This window comes from Peromyscus leucopus, chromosome 16_21 (genome assembly GCF_004664715.2).
Source record: "Peromyscus leucopus breed LL Stock chromosome 16_21, UCI_PerLeu_2.1, whole genome shotgun sequence".
Classification (NCBI taxonomy): Eukaryota; Metazoa; Chordata; class Mammalia; order Rodentia; family Cricetidae; genus Peromyscus; species Peromyscus leucopus.
Window position 1 is genome coordinate 37,159,376 of NC_051084.1, and position 20,807 is coordinate 37,180,182.

The window sequence follows — 20,807 nt, forward strand, 5'->3', positions numbered from 1 at the left end:
TCATATAATTTTACAAATGTCTGCAATTTGATTCAATATAATGGGAAGTACAGAACTTTGTATGGATAACACATATCAGACCATGTATTAGTAACTACTGTGACACTGAGTATGGTGGGTACATGCCTAAAACCCCAGCTTGAGACAGCACCATGAGTTTGAGGTCAGCCTGGACTATATAGCAAACTTTTACCTCAAAAATACAAATTAAAAACAAACTATTGGAGGGGACAATACCTATGTGAAGATTTCTTCTATTGATCACTATATTATTCATGTACCTTGGTATCTTCACATCTTTCACATCTTCCATAATACAATTTTCAAAGGCATTATACAAGACCAGAAGCACTCCAAAAAGGAGTACTTTTCCCAGCACTCAAAAAAAAAAAAAAAAAAAAAAAAAAAAAAAAAAAAAAAAAAAAGGACAGCTGCTGGATCTCTATGAGTTCAAAGTCAGCCTAGTCTACATAGTGAGTTCCAGGCCAGCCAGGATTATGTAGTTCGGACCCTTTCTCAAACCACCACCACCACCGACAACAACAAGAAAAGGCATTATACAATGAACAAAATGAGACCACTGTCTGAAAGTACAACATAAAGGGCATGTATGCCACCCCTTTTTACCTCTGGAAAGACATACAAGAAGACATGAACAGTGGGTTAGTGGTGAAGATGAAGTCATGGGATCCCCCCTTTCATGTGTACATAGGTTTCCAACGATGCACATGCGCTGTTTAAGCAGTCAGAGGACAAGTCCGCGGTATTCACTGCTCAACACTGTCTCTGTCACCTAGTCTCACCACAGGGACATAGCAGCGACCACTCGGGTACTTACTTGGACTTATTATACTCGAACTCTATGTGCAGACAATCTTCAATGCCCACTTCCATTTTAATGGAGTTGTTGACTTCAGGATAGGTAGCAAGCTGGTGAACAATAAGATCGTACTCTTTCACTAAGTCCGTCAGCCTTCTCACAATCGTCACCTTAAGAAAATACCTACAAAGTTAATGAAAGATGAAATCAACCACCTATGTTCAATTCCGGTGCTTCAGTAAGCAAATGTCAACCAATCCAGCTTTCTTCTTGATGGGACTAAGTGTCAACTTCTCCATTTGTTTACTCAGAAAGGACTCTAATTTGGGGGTGCTTTGTTTGGTACGAGGGAGTAGATTCAAGACCCTGCAGGCTAAGCATGTACTCTACCTATGCTACACTTATGGCTATGCCAACATGAGAAAATACAAAATTCCACTTTACAAATAACTCCTTCTGAAACGGCCGTAGAGGACCATCCTCAGCCTGTTTAAAAAGCCCCTCCTATCACTGTTTTGGTTCTGCTGTTTCTTCAACTCTAGTCAAGGCACAGTGTCAGCTTCTGTCTTCTGTGCGGTCAAACCCAACCCCAAGTGAACAGCAAAAGAGGGCTCTTGACCTGCTTCATTACCACTCAAATATTTCATTCCTCTTGGAGGCCGCCTGGGCCTCCTGCAAGGAGACTTACAGGAAAGAACACTAGACTGAGAATTTAGAAATTGGGATTTGGGGGTCAGTGAGGTGGCTCAGCAGGTACAAGAATTTGCTGCCAAGCCTGAAACCTTAGCTTGACTCCTGGGACCCATGTGGTGAAAGAGAACCAACTGGATGTTGGCCTCTGACCTCTGTATGCGCACAGTGGCATGCAGGTGCCCACCCACAGAATAAAAATACAAAGGGTAAAGAAAACTGGACCCTACTTCAGTTCTGCCCTGTGTACTCAGTCCCTGGATTAGCTCTTCCTCATCTTCTTTTTTTTGGTGTGTGTGTGTGTGTGTGTGTGTGTGTGTTTCGAGACAGGGTTTCTCTGTGTAACTGCCTTGGCTGTCCTGGAATTCCACCTGTAGACCAGGCTGGCCTCAAACTCACAGAGATCCACCTGCTTCTGCTGGGATTAAAGGTGTGCGCCACCCGGCCAGGTTATCTCTTCTTATCTATTCATATGCTGAATGAGGTTCATCAGGAAACTAAAGATCTGAACTAATACTGATAATTCATACAAAGTAAAACTGAAACATCTCTGAATCCATTATAGTAACAGCCATGATTACTTTAAATCATTATCAGTCAGTCAGGTGAACCAAAGTATGTAATAGAATATTTTAAATCTTAAGTCTTCTACTCCAGAACAGTAATTACAAGTTTATATAAAGACATCGGCAGTAGCAGCATGGTTTTCCAGTTTTGATTCTGTTATAATTTCTAATACACATCCATACCTCAGGCGGACATTGGCACCGATGTATGACTCATATGGCTTTTCAACTTGCATAAATTCAAAATCATAACTTCTGCTCTGAGTCAGTTCTCCGGGTAAGGCTAGTTCTTTCACTAGGTTTACAAATTCATGAGTATTACTCTTGTCATTGAAAAGTTCTAAGAAATTTAAAACAGCAAAAAGACCAATTATATTTATCATCCAAGTCAATAAAACCCAAGCTTCTATCGCTTAAACAAATAAAAAAAAATTTTAACCAAGAGAAATTAGCTAACTATGCTTCTACTTTAATATCTAGAGCTATGATCTGGATTTTATTCCCTCATTTCATCCACTTGGGCATAAATAAACTCCAGTCTGGCACAAAGACAACTTCTGATAGAAAAGTCTCATTCCTTTCACATAGCTGTACTTCCTAATACGAAGCTGACACACCCCAGTAGTCATCTGAGCAATCCTCCCTTTAAGAACAATTCTGTTTTATTAGATAAATATATTACTTTGATAAAACTGCCATGCACAAAAGAATAACACCAACTCCCAGTTAATTTCTATAACTTGCTCCTGAGTACAGTCTTATCCATAATAGATTTATAAATATCCACCATCCCAGCTTTGGTACTTTAAAAAAGTACAATAACAATGAGCTAGATTTTAAACCTAGCTATGGAGAGAGTCTTAGTAAGCCATGCTTCCTTTCCTGACTCTCCAGCTCCAAAAGAGGGATGTGTAGTTTTGTTTTCTGCGAACTCGAGTGTCTCCAAAGCACCCACATGGAAATGTACACACTCTGATCTAAGTGAAGAGGAAATTACTCCTTTCCTTTTTATGTGGGATTTTCTGTTCAGAGGAGTCTGGCTCCAGGTAGACACGAGCTCAGGAGACCAAGAACATGGCAGTTAAAAGGAAAGACCGAGGTGAAGGTGGTGGCTGTGAGTAAGGCTGATGAAAACGGAAGGCAGATGGGAGACAATGGGATTATGTTTCAAGGCTGGTACTTTACATAACCCCTTCAATTTTTAATAGCAGAGTCTAAGAACGAAGGCAGAATGAGTCACATATCATTAAATACAACTGAGACGCATGATTACAATACTAGGTCCTCTTTTATTACATATAATCAGTTTCTTCTTTTCATAAAGCTAAGCTCTAATTCAATTATTTAACTACTAAATCCAACCCTTTTCAGTCATCATAGGAAAAAAGAATACTATTTTAAAACTCACCAATTTGACCTACAAATTCAATTCTAATTCCTTGATGTTCTAGCCTCTTTCCAGGCTGCTTAAAGGCTAGGTTTACCTGCCAAAACATGAAATTGTCAGAGATGTTAACAGTCCTTTGAGTGAGCCTAAAAGATTCCTTTTAGATGACTATAATCTGGAAGTATTTTGAGGCATTCATTCAAGAGGGGTGAAAGGCAGTGACCCCCAGAGCACCAGGGAGAGCAACTCATAGGTAGTCCCTGAGGAATCCATTACTTGCACAAATAAAGCATCTACTTAATTAAGGAGTCCCTCATAGTATAGAAATATAAAAAGACTCAAAGATAAAGGAAATCTCCACCTACCCATATGTCTGATCAGATAATAAAACAATTCTAGGACTAAAATAATTTTAATGTGAAATAATCACTAATTCCAAGAATTAACCTAAAAACTTTCTGTTTTTTATAACCACGAGCAATATACTTGCTATGACTTCTAGCCTTAAAGACAATGCTCACTAAACCAGACACAGTGGCTCATATCTGTAATCATGGAAGGCTGAGATAGGATGATCATGAGTTCAAAGTCAGCCAGGGTTACATACTGAGTTTGAGACCAGTTTGAGACCAGTTTAAGACCCAGCCTAAAAAAAAAAAAGAAAAAAAAAAAAGTTAAAAGAACACTTTTTACCCTAAGTCTATAACTCATGCTAAAATGTAGACTATCTTAAGATAGAAATTAATTTTAGGTATGGTTTATCTTGCATGAATCCATTTATTCATATTTCAGTGCTAAGAATTGAACCCAGGGCCTTGTTCACGCTAACCAAGTGTTCTTCCACTGAGCTCACTCTCCAGCCCTGTCTTACTTTTAAATTGCATTATCTCAAAATCCTTAGATTGATGTACCTGCCAAGTGGAAATACTAAACTTACACATTTTTGTTTATTTTTCAGACAGGGTATCTAACTCAGACTGGCCTCCAACTTTCTATACAGCTGAGGGTGAATGTGAACTTATGACTCTCCTGCCTCTACCTGCCCAGTACTGGGATTCCAGGCATGTGCCGTCATGTCCCCGTTATATGGGGCTGTGGACTGACGCTCCCAAGGTTTCGTGCATGTGAGCACTCTGCCAACTGAGCTACACACGTCCTCCACCCCTCAGACTTAGAAATCTCATCTGAACAAAAAGTGGGTTTGCAACCTATCAAGTGGAGAGCTTTCAACCTTTTCTGTGTCAAGAAAACATGCCAGTCAGGCAGTGGTGGCCCAGGCCTTTGATCCCAGCACTACGGAGGCAGAGGTCAGTAGATCACTATGAGTTAGAGGCCAGCTTGGGCTACAGAGCAAGTTCTAGGACAGCCATGGCTCCACAGAGAAACCTTGACTCGAAAAGGGAAAAAAAAAAAAAAGCCATGGGATTAATAGATTAGATGCAAAATTGTTTCTTCCTCCCCACACTGAACTTCTGGAAGCCATCTGAACTGGATTTTTGTCATAAGTCTAACGGGAGAGAGACGCAGAAGAGAGGAGGAGACTAGCTGCTGACTGCAGGACGTTGTCACTACCACGGTGGTGGCACTAGTTGGATTTGGGGCAGCAGCAGGGTATTCTGGGAAGAGTCACTTACAGTGGTACAACTGCCTGTGGCTTCAATAAATCTGAGAGAAGTATGGCGGCGGTAGCCTAGCTGGCCACCACCACAGCCCACATCTGTTCTGTTCAGGCATTTACCTCACTGGAGTGTGTGGAGATTAGATGCTCCAACAAGCCCACACCAACTCAAACTCTAAATCCTCCTGCCTCAGCCCTTTGACTTACAAGTATAAACCAAGACCAGACCTTCTTTGTAGTTCTCAAGCTCTGTTTTGGTTTTTATAACAGGCCATGAATCCTGTCAAAAGTCAGAAAACTTAATTTCTCACTTTTCCTTAATAACTTACATTCACTCTGGGGGAAAAAAGTCAGGAAAATGTTTAAGACAGACAAGCACTTAAATGAGCTTCACATGTACCAAGAATGTTAGGTCATGGTGTGTATGGTAACAACACCTGTCTTCAACCCCAGAACTCGAGAAGCTGAGATAAAAGGATCAAGAACTCAAGCTCATCCTGGATTACATAACAAGTTCTAGGCCACCCTAGGCTACAAATACAGACTCTGTCCCAAAAATAAATAAATTGTTTTTTAAAAAAAGTACACCGGAGCCGGGCGTGGTGGCGCACGCCTTTAATCCCAGCACTCGGGAGGCAGAGGCAGGCGGATCTTTGTGAGTTCGAGGCCAGCCGGGGCTACCAAGTGAGCTCCAGGAAAGGCGCAAAGCTACACAGAGAAACCCTGTCTCGAAAAACCAAAAAAAAAAAAAAAAAGTACGCCGGGCAGAGGTGGCGCATGCCTTTAATCCCAGCACTCGGGAGGCAGAGGCAGGTGGATGTCTGTGAGTTCGAGGCCAGCCTGGGCTACAGAGTGAGTTCCAGGAAAGGCACAAAGCTACACAGAGAAACCCTGTCTCAAAAAAACCAAAACAAACAAACAAACAAACAAAATCAGAAAAAAAAAAAAAGTGCGTTTGAGGGTCTGGGGTGGATTTAAACTAACTTACAACTAAAGTTTTCAAGAACACAGGTCAATAATGTCCCTTAATTTTGTTTTGTCTGATACTTTACTAGGATTATACATTTTTAGCAAGAACACTACAAAAATGAAGTTGTGTTTTTCTCAGTGTATCCATATTAGGAAGCATATAATGTCTGCTTTTGTTTGTTTGAGAAAAGTTTCATGAAGCCCAGACTGGTCTTGAACATCCTATATACCCAAGGATGACTTCTCCGACTCTCAGATGTTAGCATCACAAAACAGGGCTGCCATCCCTAGCTACATTATGTCACTTTGTTTCAACATAAGTGCTGCTAATTCCAATCCCTCAGTTAATGCCATTTGTCCAGTTTCTCCAATTTAAAGTTGATATTTCCCCTTTATTACTAATAAGGATTTCGTTTAGAAATGGGTGAGGCTATTTGTTTAAAAGGTGATGAAAACTGAATATAGGGAAGACAGGTCTATTTACACAATATTGGCTCAAGCTAATAAAGCAGTCTCAAAGCTCACATGCCAGCATATGATATTCTGTACATGTCTCAAATAATGCTATCTTCATGATTTGAGGGACTGAGAGTGTATACTCTTTAGGACAAACATGTCAATGTACCATATACCATTTACAGTGTCACAGGAAGACGGCAAAACATGTGTATATTATTATTCCTCAATACTGTGATGATCTAAGATCACATTTCTAAGTTCTGCCAGAAGAACACAGTCCATGTCCACACTAATGAAAGATACTACACAAACATCTCTCACCTAAGTTGTTCAGCTATAAACCATAAGCTCAGACTAAACATACACCTTTATGCACTGCTGCATTTACTGCCGCAAAAGGAAAAAAGCACCTTTCAGTGTGGGCAGCCCAGTGCCCCCAGGTCATCAAGCATCAAGTCCCTGTCCACAGACAAAACAGTAAAAATGCCCAATAAAAACAAGCTAGGAACAAGAAAAAAATTGACTTTTATAATAATGTCACTTTGAAATAATTGCCAATGATATGAATTACAATGCTTTATCTTGATGAACTCTAACAGGGTCTCAATTTTTTTCTTCTATGGCAGAACTCCTATTTACAGACCCAACAGTTTTGACAGCAGCACCTAATTGCTTTGACAGGAATTGTTTTTAAGCAGGGTATAGTAGTGCACACCCTTAATACCAACATTTGTAAAGCAAAGGTAAGTGGATCTCTGAGTTCAAGACCAACCTGGTCTACATAGTAAGTTCTAGGGCAGGCAGGGCCTGTTGAAAATTAATAAATAATAATAATAATAGTAATAGTTTTTCCATGTAAAAACAATGCCCTTTTAAGGCCGCTATCTGAAAACTTCAAAAATAAAGGAGAATGAGCCTCCTAGTTCAAAGTGAGTTTTTACTTTCTGCCTTTCTTTATAAATTTATAATACAAAGTACAGAACAGAACAGAGAAGAAATTGAAGCTGTAGACAAACAAGAATTGTTTTCATTTGCAAAGGTATTTGCACAAGAGCGTCAAGACAACACAACAGAAGTGATTCTCTTTTCAGTAAGTGGTGCTGGGGCAAATGGGTGTCAACACTCAAAAGCCTGGTTTACAGAGTGAGTTCCAGGACAGGCACCAAAGCTACACGGAGAAACCCCATCTCGGAAAACCCAAAAATAAATAAATAAATAAGTAAGTAAAGGCACTTGCCACCAATATTGCTGACCTGAGTTTATCCCTAGAACCTAACAGGATGGAAGGAAAGAACCAATTTCTAAAAGTTGTCCTATGATCTCTATACACATGCTGTGGCCCACACCTTCCCCTACCCCCTCATAAAACAAATGCTTAAAAAAAATTTTAAGCTGGTGGGGGTGGCACAAGCTTTTAATCCCAGTACACAGGCAGAGGTAGGCGGATCTCTGTGAGTTCGAGGCCAGCCTGATCTATAGAGGGAGTTCCAGGACAGGCTCCAAAGCTACACAGAGAAGCTCTGTCTTAAAAACAAAAAAACAAAAAAACAACAAAAAAAAAAATTAACATGAAAAACGTCTTAAAATCTTTGTTATGTATATTTTCAATAAAACATCAATACCAACAAAAATTGAATAGGCAAAATTTTCCTGTGATAAATCAGAATAACAAACATATATAATAATCATTATTAATAACCTTACAATGAGTTACTAATCTAGGGCTGGAGAGATGGCTCAGAGGTTAAGAGCACAAACTGCTCTTCCAGAGGTCCTGAGTTTAATTCCCAGCACCCACATGGTGGCTCACAACCATCTGTAATGAGATCTGGTGCCCTCTTCTATATACATAATAAATAAATAGGGCTGGAGAGATGGCTCAGAGGTTAAGAGCACTGGCTGCTCTTCCAGAGGTCCTGAGTTCAATTCCCAGCAATCACATGGTGGCTCACAACCATCCATAATGAGATCTGGTGCCCTCTTCTAGACTGCAGTCATATATGCTGTATACATAATAAATAAATAAATCTTTAAAAAATAAATAAATAAATAAATAAATAAATATTTAAAAAAAAAACAATGAGTTACTAATCTAAAAACCATAGAGGACTTCAGAATATCTAGGAATAATATGTCTGGTAAGCAAAGTCAAAGCTTTTCATAAAAGAGGATAAGGGATCTTTCTTGAATAAAGCTAAAATATTCTTGAATTAAAATATAGTTTAAGAGAGTGCAGTAGAACACTTGCTACCTTGAAAAGATAACACTCAGTGAAAGGAACCACACCCAGAGGCCACAGTGATTCCATGTATATGAACGTCCAGAACTGGCAACTCCATAGAGGAACAAGCTAAGTTTAGATGAGAGATCTGCAGGTAGTGGCCACTGCTTCTGTTCCAAGCGATAACGTTCTGAGGTCAGCGGTGAAAGCTGCAAACCGCAAATCCAGCAGGTGGCAACTGAACTGATGAGAGCCAACTCATGGTAACGAATGACAACTTCATTAGAGTATTTGAGAGGAACGACGAGGTTCCTGCCACAGATAGGCCAACAGCACAGAGCAAAGGAGCCAGAGCAAAGGAGCCAGAACAGACCCACCTGACCTCTGCTTTAGGACAAAGGTGCCATTAGAGAACAATGAGAGGAAGGATGACTTGTTCAATGCATGCTCTGGGTTACTATAGGTCCAAGTGTGGGGACACGTTTGACTTTTACAATAAAGCAAAATCAATTTCAAATGAATTAAGAACCAGGACAGGACATATAATTTAAAAACTCGGGTGAAAGAAAACAGAGTAACTTTGTGTCCTGGCTGTGGTTGGAAAATGCCTAAACTAGATCTGAAAAGAACAAAATGGAAACATCAATCACCTGCTAATTAGAAGAGAGAGATAAAAAACTGAGTTGAAAGTCAAGTCAAGACAGCAGAGGGAATAAAAAAAAAGCCTGGGCTTTAATCACAACACTCTAGAGGCAGAGGCAGAGGCAGAGGCAGACAGATGTCTGAGTAGGACAGCCTGTGGAGCATACTGAGTTCCAGTCCAGCAAAGGCTACATAGTGAGATCCTGTCTTTAGAAAACAAACAAAAGTTGGGGTGGGTGGGGGAGGGGCACACACCTTCAATCCAAGGACTCAGGAGGCAGAGGTAGGATCTCTGAGTTCAAGGCCAGCCTGGTCTACAGAGTTGAGTTTCAGGACAGCCAAGACTACACAGAGAAACCCTGTGTTAACTACTATCCTCACCAAAAAAAAAAAAAAAAAGAAAAGAAAAAGAAAGAAAGGAAAGGAAAACAACTCTACAACAAAATAAATAAAATAAAACCCTTTTTCCTCTTCTAGACAGGCTCTCACGTCGCCTAGACTGGCTCAAACTCAAACTCAACTCCCAAATGCTAGGATTACAGGAGTGCCCGCCCCACCCCACCCCACCATACCCAGCTATAAAAGACTCCCATCAAAAACATACAAAAGAGGCCAGTGAGATGGCGCCGCAGGTACAAACTCTTGTCGTACAAGCTCCAGAACCTATGTAGGAAAGGAAACCATGTCAAAAAGCCAGGCGTGGCTCCTAGCTGTAATTCCTAGCCCCAGCACTCCAACAGCCAGATGGAAGGTGGAAATGGGGAAATCAGCTAGACCTTCACAGATGCAACCAGTGGGAAAAATAATAAGAAACGGCCTCTAAAACACGGTAGAGGCCAGAAAAGTTGTCCTCTGACCAACACAAGTTCTCTGTATGCCCAAACTTTCACATTCATACACAAAACAAATAAAAATAAATCCTAAAATATATATGAAGCCCTACACACCAATATAAAAGTCAATTAAGTAGCAAATTGAGCAGAACTTGGAAACAGTCAAGACAGTCTTCAGAAGGCAAATGGGGAAAAAAATCAAAACACCGGCATCCATACAAAAGTGCTTTGAGACAGCCTACTCTACAGCTCAGGCCTGTCTGGAAATCACTATTTCTGTAGCCTAGGTATGGTAGCCTCATACCTGAAGCAACCCATCAGCCTTTTCAGCATGCCAAATGCTTGAAAGTATAGACCTGAGCCATGGCCAGCACAAGAGTACTATTTCATGTTAAAAACAAATGCGCGGCTGGGCGGCGCATGCCTTTAATCCCAGCACTCGGGAGGCAAAGGCAGGTGGATCTTTGTGAGTTCGAGGCCAGCCTGGTCTACAGAGCGAGATCCAGGAAAGGTGCAAAGCTACACAGAGAAACACTGTCTCGAAAAACCAAAAAAAAAAAAGGGGGGGGGGTGCTGGAGAGATGGCTCAGAGGTTAAGAGCACCGCCTGCTCTTCCAGAGGTCCTGAGTTCAATTCCCAGCCACCACATGGTGGCTCACAACCATCTGAAATGAGATCTGGTGCCCTCTTCTGGCCTGCAGTCATACATGCTGTATACATAATAAATAAATAAATCTTAAAAAAAAAAATGCGCTACCGATCACAAGAGAGAGGCGTGACCAGGAACAGCAGAGGGGAATTTGTAGGATAATTAAGCCATTCTGCATGATATTCAAATGATGATACCTAACAATATGCATTTATCAAACACATAGAACATGCAACATCAAGCGTGAACTCTAACTAAACTATAAAGCAATCTACCAATACTGGTTCTCAATTCATTGCTTTTTTTTCTTATGTAACACAGGTTGGCTGGCACTCCCTAACGAAAGATAACCCTAACCTCCTTACCTCAGGCCTCTACCGCCAAGCATGGGATTACAGACACATACCACTATGGCTGGCTTTGGTTCACTAATTTTTAAAAATCTACCACACTAAACCTGGTGTAGTGGTTCATGAATTCAATTCCAGAACTCAGGAGGCTGAGGCAGGAAGACTAAATCACTATAGTCTGAGGTCAGCCTGGGTTATGTGAGCCTATCTCAATACACAACAATAACAAGCAAATGGTGTATTGTTATACTATATACGGAGGAGTGGTGAAGAGGAGGCAATATAAAGAAGTTTGTATTTTACCCAATTTTTCTGAAAATCTGAAACTGTTCTAAAAAATAAAGGGTTAGGCAGGTATGGTAGTTCATCCTGTAATCCCAGTGTTTTAGAGGGGAGACAGGAAAAGGACCACAATTTTAACACAGGGATTTTGAGGCCAGTCTGGGCTACATGAGACAAGAAAGAAGGAGAGGAAGGATTTCACACATATTGAGTAAAGAAAAGGCAAGAGAGGTTAGACTGGTACAGAAAAAGGTATCTTAAATGTACCTAACCACACAGACACATCCCAAGAGCTGAAGCCCGGCCCCCAAATGAAGAAACAAGAACAAATGAGACAGAAAGACAGCACAGAGGGGTAAGCTACAGTCAGAGAGAACCCTTTGTATGCCAACCCGGACAACGACTCCATCTCTCCAACTCAACTTTATCTAAAGGAGAAATAAAAATGTTTGTGAATGTCAAATACCCTGCCCCAAAACCCCCCCATGGAAAGCATCTTCCTGTTACTGTTCTTAATCCATCAAGGATTTTAGTTGGTCAAAAAAAAAAAAAAAAAAAAAAAAAAAAAAAAAAAAAAAAAAAAAAAAAAAAAAAACCTCTGTTTCTAATACAATCATCCAGATTTGGATACAGCACAGACTATTTTGATTACTGATTCTAATATCCTAAAATTAGGTAATTGGCCAAACAAAAGTTTACCTTTCCTGAAACAGATTCTCCGTCATAGAAGAGATAGTGTTTTTCGACTTTGCCATCTTCAGTTTTCATTTCTGCCATTTTCCTGGTCTCCCCATCATTAAGGGCAACATCGATCTCACAAATGGGACCAAAAAAGCCTCCAAGAAAACTCTGAAACAAAATTAAATTATCATGTTTAAAATTAAATTATCATTATTATCTTGTTTAGCCAGTCACTACATTTTGAAATTCAAACTTAATTACTTTTATTTTAAAGCCAAGCAAATTACTAATCTATGAGTTAAAAAGTATTGAATTCTACATGAAAACTGAACTGAAGGGATCGCCTTAATTAAACGCACCTGCATCCAATCCCCAGCTCTGCCCTCAAACCAAAGCAACGACCTGAACTGAGCACAGCGCGCACACAGTTAACACTCTATCTAATTCACAATTTGGAGAATAGACTTCATGTTATAATTTTTACCACCAAAATGAAAAAAAAAAATTGAACGTGCTATAACATCAATCGTTTCCAAAGGTAACCTACACAATAATCAAACACTAACTTATCAAAAGTATAGGAAGTCAATTTCTTACATGCAAGTGTAGACCCCTAAGAGACTTCCATCAGAGAAAACCTTGCACAGTCTAAAGTAACCCTCAAGCTCCAGTGTCAGCAGAGTGAACTAATTACCATAAAATCTCTGCCCTATCAGGTCTGGACAGAATGTGTTACAACACATAAGACTTGAGTAAGCTGGCACTAACAAACATTCGAAACGAATGAAATTCCTATAAACATTTCCAAAGAAAACATAGAGGCACTGTAACGTCAGATAAAGCTCTCCAGCTGGCAATGCAGCAGCTAACAATGAGATACAGCCATGGACTGTGTGATCACTAACGGTGACGTTCTAGTCTTTAAAATGTTAAGGGTGACAGCCTCCCATCACACCGGCCTATATCCTTTCTCACGTGTGCTTTCATGGGGTCCTTCTATGTTGCTCGATTTGGTCTCTACCCAGAAAGCTGGAGCAGTCCTCTTACCTCAGCCTTCAAGGTAGTTAGGTCCTCAGGCACAACCCCCCAACACCAGTGCCTATCTATATGCCCCCTTTCTACTCTGTTCTGCACAAAAAAAAACAGTGACCTTTTAAAAACATTCATCTAATCATGATGTTAAGTAAAGCAATCTCAAAAAGACAAATACTGCAAAATTCTCATAGACAGAATCTATATTTAACTCCATGTATACACACACACACACACACACACACACACACACACACGTATATCACAAAAGCAGAGAGGAATTATTTGAGAGGAGGAAGAGACTAGCAAGGAAGTGAGGGAATGAAGACAAAGGCGAGTTAAGAAGGGCGCAAATATAAGCAAAGTACAATGATACCTAAGTATGAAAACGTCATAATGGGAGCTGGGGAGAGGACCTGAGTTCAGCCCCCCAGCACCCATTTAAAAAAAAAAAAAAAAAGCTGACTGTGGGTGTGACTGCTTGTATCCATAGTTGCGCGCGCACACACTCACACTCACACACACACACACACACACACAACTCAGAAATAAAAAGAAAATGTCATAATGAAATTCTAATAGAATAAAAACCAATCTGATCACAGCACTTCTTTTAATATATTGCAACAGGCTGGAAAGCTTATGAAGTGGAACTACATTAGAGAGCAGTTTGGGGCCAGAGAGAAGGCTCATTGAGTGTATGTGCCTGGAACCAAGCCTTATAACCTGAGTTTAATAGCTAGGATCCGTATGACAGAAGGAGAAAACCAACGCCCACAATTTGTCCTCTGACTTCCACACATGCACTGTGGCATGTGCATGCACAAGCACGCACACACAATAAATGACAGCAAGTATTTCTTCAATTAAAAAAAACTGTACTTTGGCAGCTGGCCATGGTGATGAATGCCTATCATCTCAGCACTTAGGAAGCAGAGGCAGGAGGCTCACAAAAGTTCAAGGCAGCCTAGCCTATGTAAGTGAGTTCCAGGACAGCCCAGGCTACAGAACAGGACCTGTCTAAAAACAGAGGTAAACAAACAGCAACAAAGAACCTACAAAGCTACAGAGGAGCTGAGGTGCTAATGTATGTACTACATATAAGTAATATACATATTGTTTCTTTGAAGCAGGGTCTCATCATGTAGCCCAGGCTGGCCTCAAAAATCACAGGGACCCACCTACCTCTGCTTCTTGAGTGCTGGCATTTAAGGGATGGGCCACTATGCCCAACCCAGGTGCTATTGTATCTGATAATATTGTATCTGAGCTCTTGATGTTCACTTGGTGGAGTTCATCAATTTGTACAATTTTTTCTCATTTATTGTGTATGAGTGAGTGTTTAGCATGCACATAAGTCTGTGCACCATGTGCATGCCTGGTGCCTGCAGAGCCCACAAGAAGGCATCAGATCCCCTGGGAATACAGTTACACAGACAGTTGTGAGCCATCATGTGGGTGCTAGGACTTGAACTGGGTCCTCTGGAAGAGTAGCCAGTGCTCTTAACCACTGAGCCATTGCTCTGGTTCCATTATGTAAAATCTTTATAGGTAATGGTGACTTCAAATATATTATTTTAAACACACATACACTATATTCTCTGATGTGGCTTAGATAGACCTACCAGCTCTCCAGATACAATAGCCTCAAATGATGAAATAATTTGTGCAGAAGTTCATCAAATTGCCCCCTCCCCCTTGTCCTAGAGCCAGGCAAAGTACTACAGTCTGACTCACTCAGCCTTTGGTGGCTGACTCATCTCTGTAAGGGCTTTACCTGACACCCTAGTGCAAACTGGATTCTGCAAGCTTTGGTCTCCAGGCTGAGGAGCTTTTACGACTCTGTGAGACCAGACATTTTCTCCTTTGTTCATCACTGAAAACAGAGCCTAAAAGTAGTTTATAGTATTTGAAACAAGGCCTCAAATACCTGTGGAGTGTTAATTTTCAATACACACACACCATTCTAATAACAGAAAATAAGTGACTATGGACAAGAAAATGGAGTAAAATCTCTAATTGTTGGTGACCCAAACCCTTCCTTAGAAAGTAACAAAGTCTAAGTCTGGAACTCATTAAGCATCAGCTCTGTCCTAGGGTGAACAGATAACGACAGTACACAATCTAAGGAGCCTCCTGAGATTATGTAGGTCACAGGTGACCCAATGACCAAACCGTTCTCTCAGTCTCTGTCTCTCTCGTAAATACTTTTTTACTTATTTGTATCTTTTTTTTTTTTTTTTTTTTTTTTGCTTTTTGTTTTTCGAGGCAGGGTTTCTCTGTGTAGCCCTGACTATCTGGAACTCCTTCTGTGGACCAGACCAGGCTGGCCTCCAACTCAGAGGTCCACCTGCTTCTGCCTCCTGAGTGCTGGGATTAACTGCTGAGCCATCTCTCCAGGTCCTGTGTTTATTATGTTCCACCACTGAGCTTGACCATCCTCTTCTGATTCCTTTTCCTCCAGCCTGAGACTGGGTCTAAGCTGCCCAGGTTGGCTTAAACTTGAGATCTCTCTTGTCTCAACTCCCAGGCAACATTCAACACCATGCCCGGTGTCCTAGTTACCTTTCAGACACCAAAGTCAAAACTTCTTTAAAAAGCAAAACGGTAATTTTGATTTTTTTTTTTTTTTTTTTTTTTTTGGTTTTTTGAGACAGGGTTTCTCTGTGTAGTTTTGCGTCTTTCCTGGAACTCACTTTGTAGACCAGACTGGCCTCAAACTCACAGAGATCCGCCTGGCTCTGCCTCCCAAGTGCTGCGATTAAAGGCGTGTGCCACCACCGCCCGGCAAAACAGTAATTTTGAAACAGTGCATTTATCCCCCAAAACTTCTATGTCTGTGCAGCTCAAATCTGATTGCCTGATAGCAATTATCCACTGCGTGCAACTCAGGGAGGCAGCAAGGGAGGGAGGGGGTGGCAGAAAGAAAAACTGACAAGGGGGAAGATAATCTACCCACGGAGCTGCCCATTTGAAACAGGGAAACTGAGTCAGCCTTGTTAAACCAAGGCAGCTGGTGAGAAAACAACAAGGCGGACTCCCCTTCCCACAGTGCCGACATCAGCTCCTGTTACAAAACACAGGCAAGAAACGAAAATGATTCTCTCCCTAACTGTATACTCCCCGAAGCTCCTGAGAGGAAAGTAAGACTTGGAAACCATGGAAGTTGTTTTACATATCAAATGAAATATGGCAACTTTCCCCCACATACATACTCTATATAACAGGCAGAACGGTCTTCCCAATTTGAAATTTGACATTTAAAAATGCAAATTAAGCACTATTTTAACAAAATTAAAATGCTCAGAAGATCCTTTTCAAAGCTTAGTACAGCATATGAAGAGGAGAAATGATGAGCAGCACTTTAACAAGGGAACCGCTCTCACTTTAAAAGCCTCCAATTATAGACATCTTCTACTGAACATTTTGACAACACAAGCAAAAAACAACAACAAATCTGAGAAAAGAGCTTGTTTGCACCCAAAGACTTGGTTTGAACTGTTTTACTTCGAGATGTACACTGGGAGGTGGGAGGACCCCATAACCACCACTGCAGTGCAGCCCAAACTAGCCAGGAACTTAGAGCAACTAACTCTCACCTCTACTTCCCGGCCTACAAGCCTGCCTCTCATTGGTTTTTGTCTTACTTTTATTATTTATTTGTTTATTTATTGTGTTAAAGGGTGGCTCAAGCATTTCACAGCACATACGTGGAGGTCAGAGGACACTCTGCAAATTGACTCTCTCCTTCTACCACATGGGTTCTGGGGACTGAACTCAGATCATGTGGCTTATCATAACTAGACCCAACTTTTAAAATGTTTTAACTTGTTTTTCTGTAAGTGTATGAGTGCTTTGTAATGTATGTGCACCATGTGCATGCAGTTCCATTGGAAGCCAGAAGAGGGTGTCGGATCCCCCGAAACTGGAATTACATATAACTCTGAAGTGCCATGTAGGCGCTGAGATCCTGTGAGACTGAGATCCTGTGAGAGCAGTGAGTGCTCTTCACCTCTGAGCATCTCTCCAGCTCCAGACACCAGCATCACATATACATCTGTCCTTTTTTTTTGGGGGGGGGGTGGTCTTTGGCTATTGTGGTGGTTTGTTTTGTTTGCTTGGTTTCTTGGAACTCACTTGAAAGAAGCCAAACAAAGCACAAAGGATTTGAGACTTGAGGGCTGGAGAAACAGCTCAGTGGTGGATCTTTTCCCTAACTGGTGCAAAACCTTCAGTTGGCTCCTGAGAAACACACACACACACACACACACACACACACACACACACACACAATCACTTCAGGAGAAATACTGGAAATTAATATAAAAGTTAAAACTCTTGGGTCTCAATGCCCTGCATATGGGCTAATAATACCTGTCATCTCGGCACTTGAAAGGTCGAGGCAAAAGAACTGCCACAAATTCAAGCCGCATTTGGGCTACACACACAGGAAATACCAGGTCAACAAGGTCGAAATAGCAAGGCCTTGCATTTAAAAAAGAAACCACATACACTCAAAAAAAAAAGAAAAATAAAAGAAACTGTTTCTTATAATTTAAAATCCCATTATTGAGCATTACCATCTAACAAAATCACACGTGGATACAGAAAAAAATTTAACAAAGTTTTTGGCCTCCATTTAAGAAAACTCACCAAGTCTGGTGGATGTAAAGAAACAGAACTTGAGGAAAAGGAAAAACATAATTAAATATATATATATATGAAAAACTTTCATTAAGGGAAAAAAGAAAGAAGAAATGGAGAGGGGAACCAAGGCTTCCACAATGTATTCACTGAGCCCACACACAATGAAACAGCAAATTCCCATACATATATACATGTGTGGCCATTTCAAGGTTTTAAGGCTTTATAATTTCGTTTGTTTGGCCAATATTTTGAAAATAAAAATAAATTGCTCTTGAACACAACTAGAAGGACTAATTACAAATATAACCAAAAAGTTAAGAGAGCTGTTTATGCTCCTTTTCAAATTATAAACAATGAAAGAAAGGTTCCCTAACACCCAAATATTTCTTCTTACTTATTGCATTTGTAATTTCCACCTTAAACTAATTATCCGAACAAATCGTTAACTCACTCCTTAGTCTGAGCTGCAAGGGAGCGGACAGCTAGCCTTACAGTTTATCTGTCCCTGGGATCACCCAAAATAACGTGTTTAAGAAAAAGCTCCCAGAAGGAACCTCCTCTTCCCCGTCCCCCCATCTCTAGTGAAAGCAACGTGATTTCTGACTTAAATTATTTAATCAAAGCAACGTTTTTTTAAATAGACCCGTTTTTTTAAAAAGTCCCGAGTAGTTTGGTGAAACTGGTGAGCTTGGGAAGAGCAGGTAGCCCACTGAAGGCTCTCAGGGTGTACAGGCTAAATAACATGAGCCAAATGAGCTCCGATCTAAAGACAACTGTGGGCACAGTTAAACAGTACCGTGCCCAATGATGCTTCCCATTAAGTGTGGTTAAGTGCTCTGATTTTCCTCTCTCCCTGGCTCCCAAGACATTGCAACATCCCAAAGCGCTACGTTGTAGAAACCGCTGAGGGAAGGAAGTGAAACCAAGTGCTTAAATCGGCGTCTGGGGATAAATGAGGGTCCCCGCCGTTCCGACACCCTTTTCTCTCTTTCCCTTATCCTAGTCTACAAATGCCAAAAAGCCTCCACCCGGGTCATGAAATCGCAGAAAGTCCCCAGATGCAGCTTAAAGAAAACAAGCGGACTTTATCGAGCTCGGGACGAGGGAGGAAGGTGAGCGGGTCTAGGCAGAGTCCGGAACTGAGGGTCTGGGCACGGGCTGTCCTCGGCTACCCTGGAAGGCGAGGCCGCGGGGCTCCGGCTGGGCGGGCTGCGGGTGCCCAGCCACGGCCCCCAAAACCGGTCGAGGAAGGCGGGCAGAGGCTCCGACATGGCCAGGACAGTGCGGCCGGCCGCAGGTGCTCAGGCCTGGCCCGGGACCGGGCAGCCGTCAGGCCTCACCGCTCCGCGCCCCTTCCCTGCAGGCTCGGCGCCGCGCCCGCCGTTGGAGTCCCGCCGCGCGCACCGAGCCCCCGCGGGGGACGGCCGCGCACACCGCCGCGCACTCACCATTGTCGCTGCCGCCGCCGCCGCCGGGTCCCCCCACTTCACTTGGCTTTTCCTCCGGAGAACTCCCAGCCTGGCTGCCTGCGCCCCCGCCGCCCGTCACGTGACCGTAGGCCACCAGCCGCACGTGACCACTCCTTTTTTTTCCACCCCTCCCTCCTCGCCTCGGGCCCCGCCCCCCACTGGAGGCCCCGCCCTCCGGGAAAAGGCCGTTTCGAGGAGGGGTTTCTTTGCCCCGCCCTTCGGGTGAGAGGCGTGGTCGCTGCGGGTGACGTCAGGTGGGAGGGGTCGAAGAGCGGTCTCCCCCGTCCTGCCACCCTAGAGCTGTCTGTCACATGATGAGCAGTGCGCTGTGGAACTCCTCCCCCGGCACACCCATTTCCTCTCCCCTAGAGAAGTTTGAGCGGCTGGGAAGGAAGTTGGGGTTTATGCGGGACGCGTGTCCTTGCAGGCTGGCTGCGTTTCCGACCTTCGCACCTTAATCTCACCTGAAGCGGTTTCCCGCCTCGCTCCCGAGAACTCTTGGCTTTTTCACCTCCAGAGAGACCAATAGGGAGAAAAACTAGTCTTAGAGCACATCCTTTGCAGTCCAGGGACGGCTCGCGGCCGTTCCCTCCAAGCCAGAGTAGCTGGGCTCACAAACGGGTTCCGCCCTCCTCCCCTCCGTAACAGCCCTTCCTAAAAGTTCCGGGAGAGTGCAAAACGCGTCTCTACAACCACCGTGACCCAATCGCCGTTGTGGCGGCCTAGAAGATCTGAGGATTTATGAAATACTACGAAGGCTTCCGAGTTGAACCTTTACTCGAACTCGAGAGGGAAACTCTCCTCCCTTCCTAACAAAATTCAACGTGGCAAGCAGGTGTGCCAAGTCTGCAAGTCTAAAATGTTTAAAGGTTGATATGAGACCGTGGTCTCTAATTGCGACAGAATCCCAATACTGGAAGTTTGCTGCTGCTACTGCTGCTGCTTCTCCTTTCTCCTTCCTCTTCCTCCTCCTCCTCCTTTTTCGACAGGGTCTCATGAGGTGTAGGCTGACCTCAAGTGGAGGAGGTCCTTAAATGTTTGGTCACGCCTCCACCTCCGAAGTGCCTTCCCAATGCTGGGATTGCAGCAGTCTCGTGCGGGTTTTATGCTTTGCTGCAGATGAATCAATCCCTGGGCTTCCTGCATGCATAGAGGGGGATCTCTAGCCTAAAATTATAGAATCTGAAAACAAGGTTTAAAGATTTCTGTACCAGGAAGCTTTGGATCAGATGGATGTTTGTGTATCTATTTATTGTTGAGACAGGGTTTCACTAGGTGGCCCAGGCTTGTCTGGAGCATTCTATGTAGCCCCGGCTGTCAAGAAACACACCCGTCCTACCTTCAGCCTTCTCAGTACTGGGGATTACCTGCCAGTGTTGCCACTGGCCAGATTTACAAAAAGGTTAAAAAAAAAATAGTATGGAGACAGAGAAGGAGTATATAGCTCAACATTCTTTTGTTTAAAAACCTGTAAATCAAGCAGTGGTAACAC

At 42.4% G+C, this 20,807-nt stretch overlaps 1 protein-coding gene across 2 annotated transcripts in view; it reads right to left on the reverse strand.

Moving 5' to 3' along the window:
- Positions 1 to 19,416, reverse strand: part of Vps26a (VPS26, retromer complex component A) — a 32,195-nt gene extending 12,779 nt beyond the window's left edge. Inside the window, exons 1-5 of one of the 2 annotated variants that reach the window (XM_028886188.2) lie at positions 19,295 to 19,416; positions 12,186 to 12,335; positions 3,485 to 3,560; positions 2,260 to 2,416; positions 839 to 1,003 (exon numbers count right to left, since the gene is read on the reverse strand). In XM_028886188.2, coding sequence (XP_028742021.1) covers positions 839 to 1,003; positions 2,260 to 2,416; positions 3,485 to 3,560; positions 12,186 to 12,335; positions 19,295 to 19,297 — 551 coding nt within the window. In that variant the 5' untranslated portion in view covers positions 19,298 to 19,416. Of the gene's footprint in view, positions 1 to 838; positions 1,004 to 2,259; positions 2,417 to 3,484; positions 3,561 to 12,185; positions 12,336 to 19,018; positions 19,133 to 19,294 lie in introns of those variants that run through there. The other variant, XM_028886189.1, reaches the window with a different exon arrangement.
- Between the last annotated feature and the right edge of the window lie 1,391 nt (positions 19,417 to 20,807).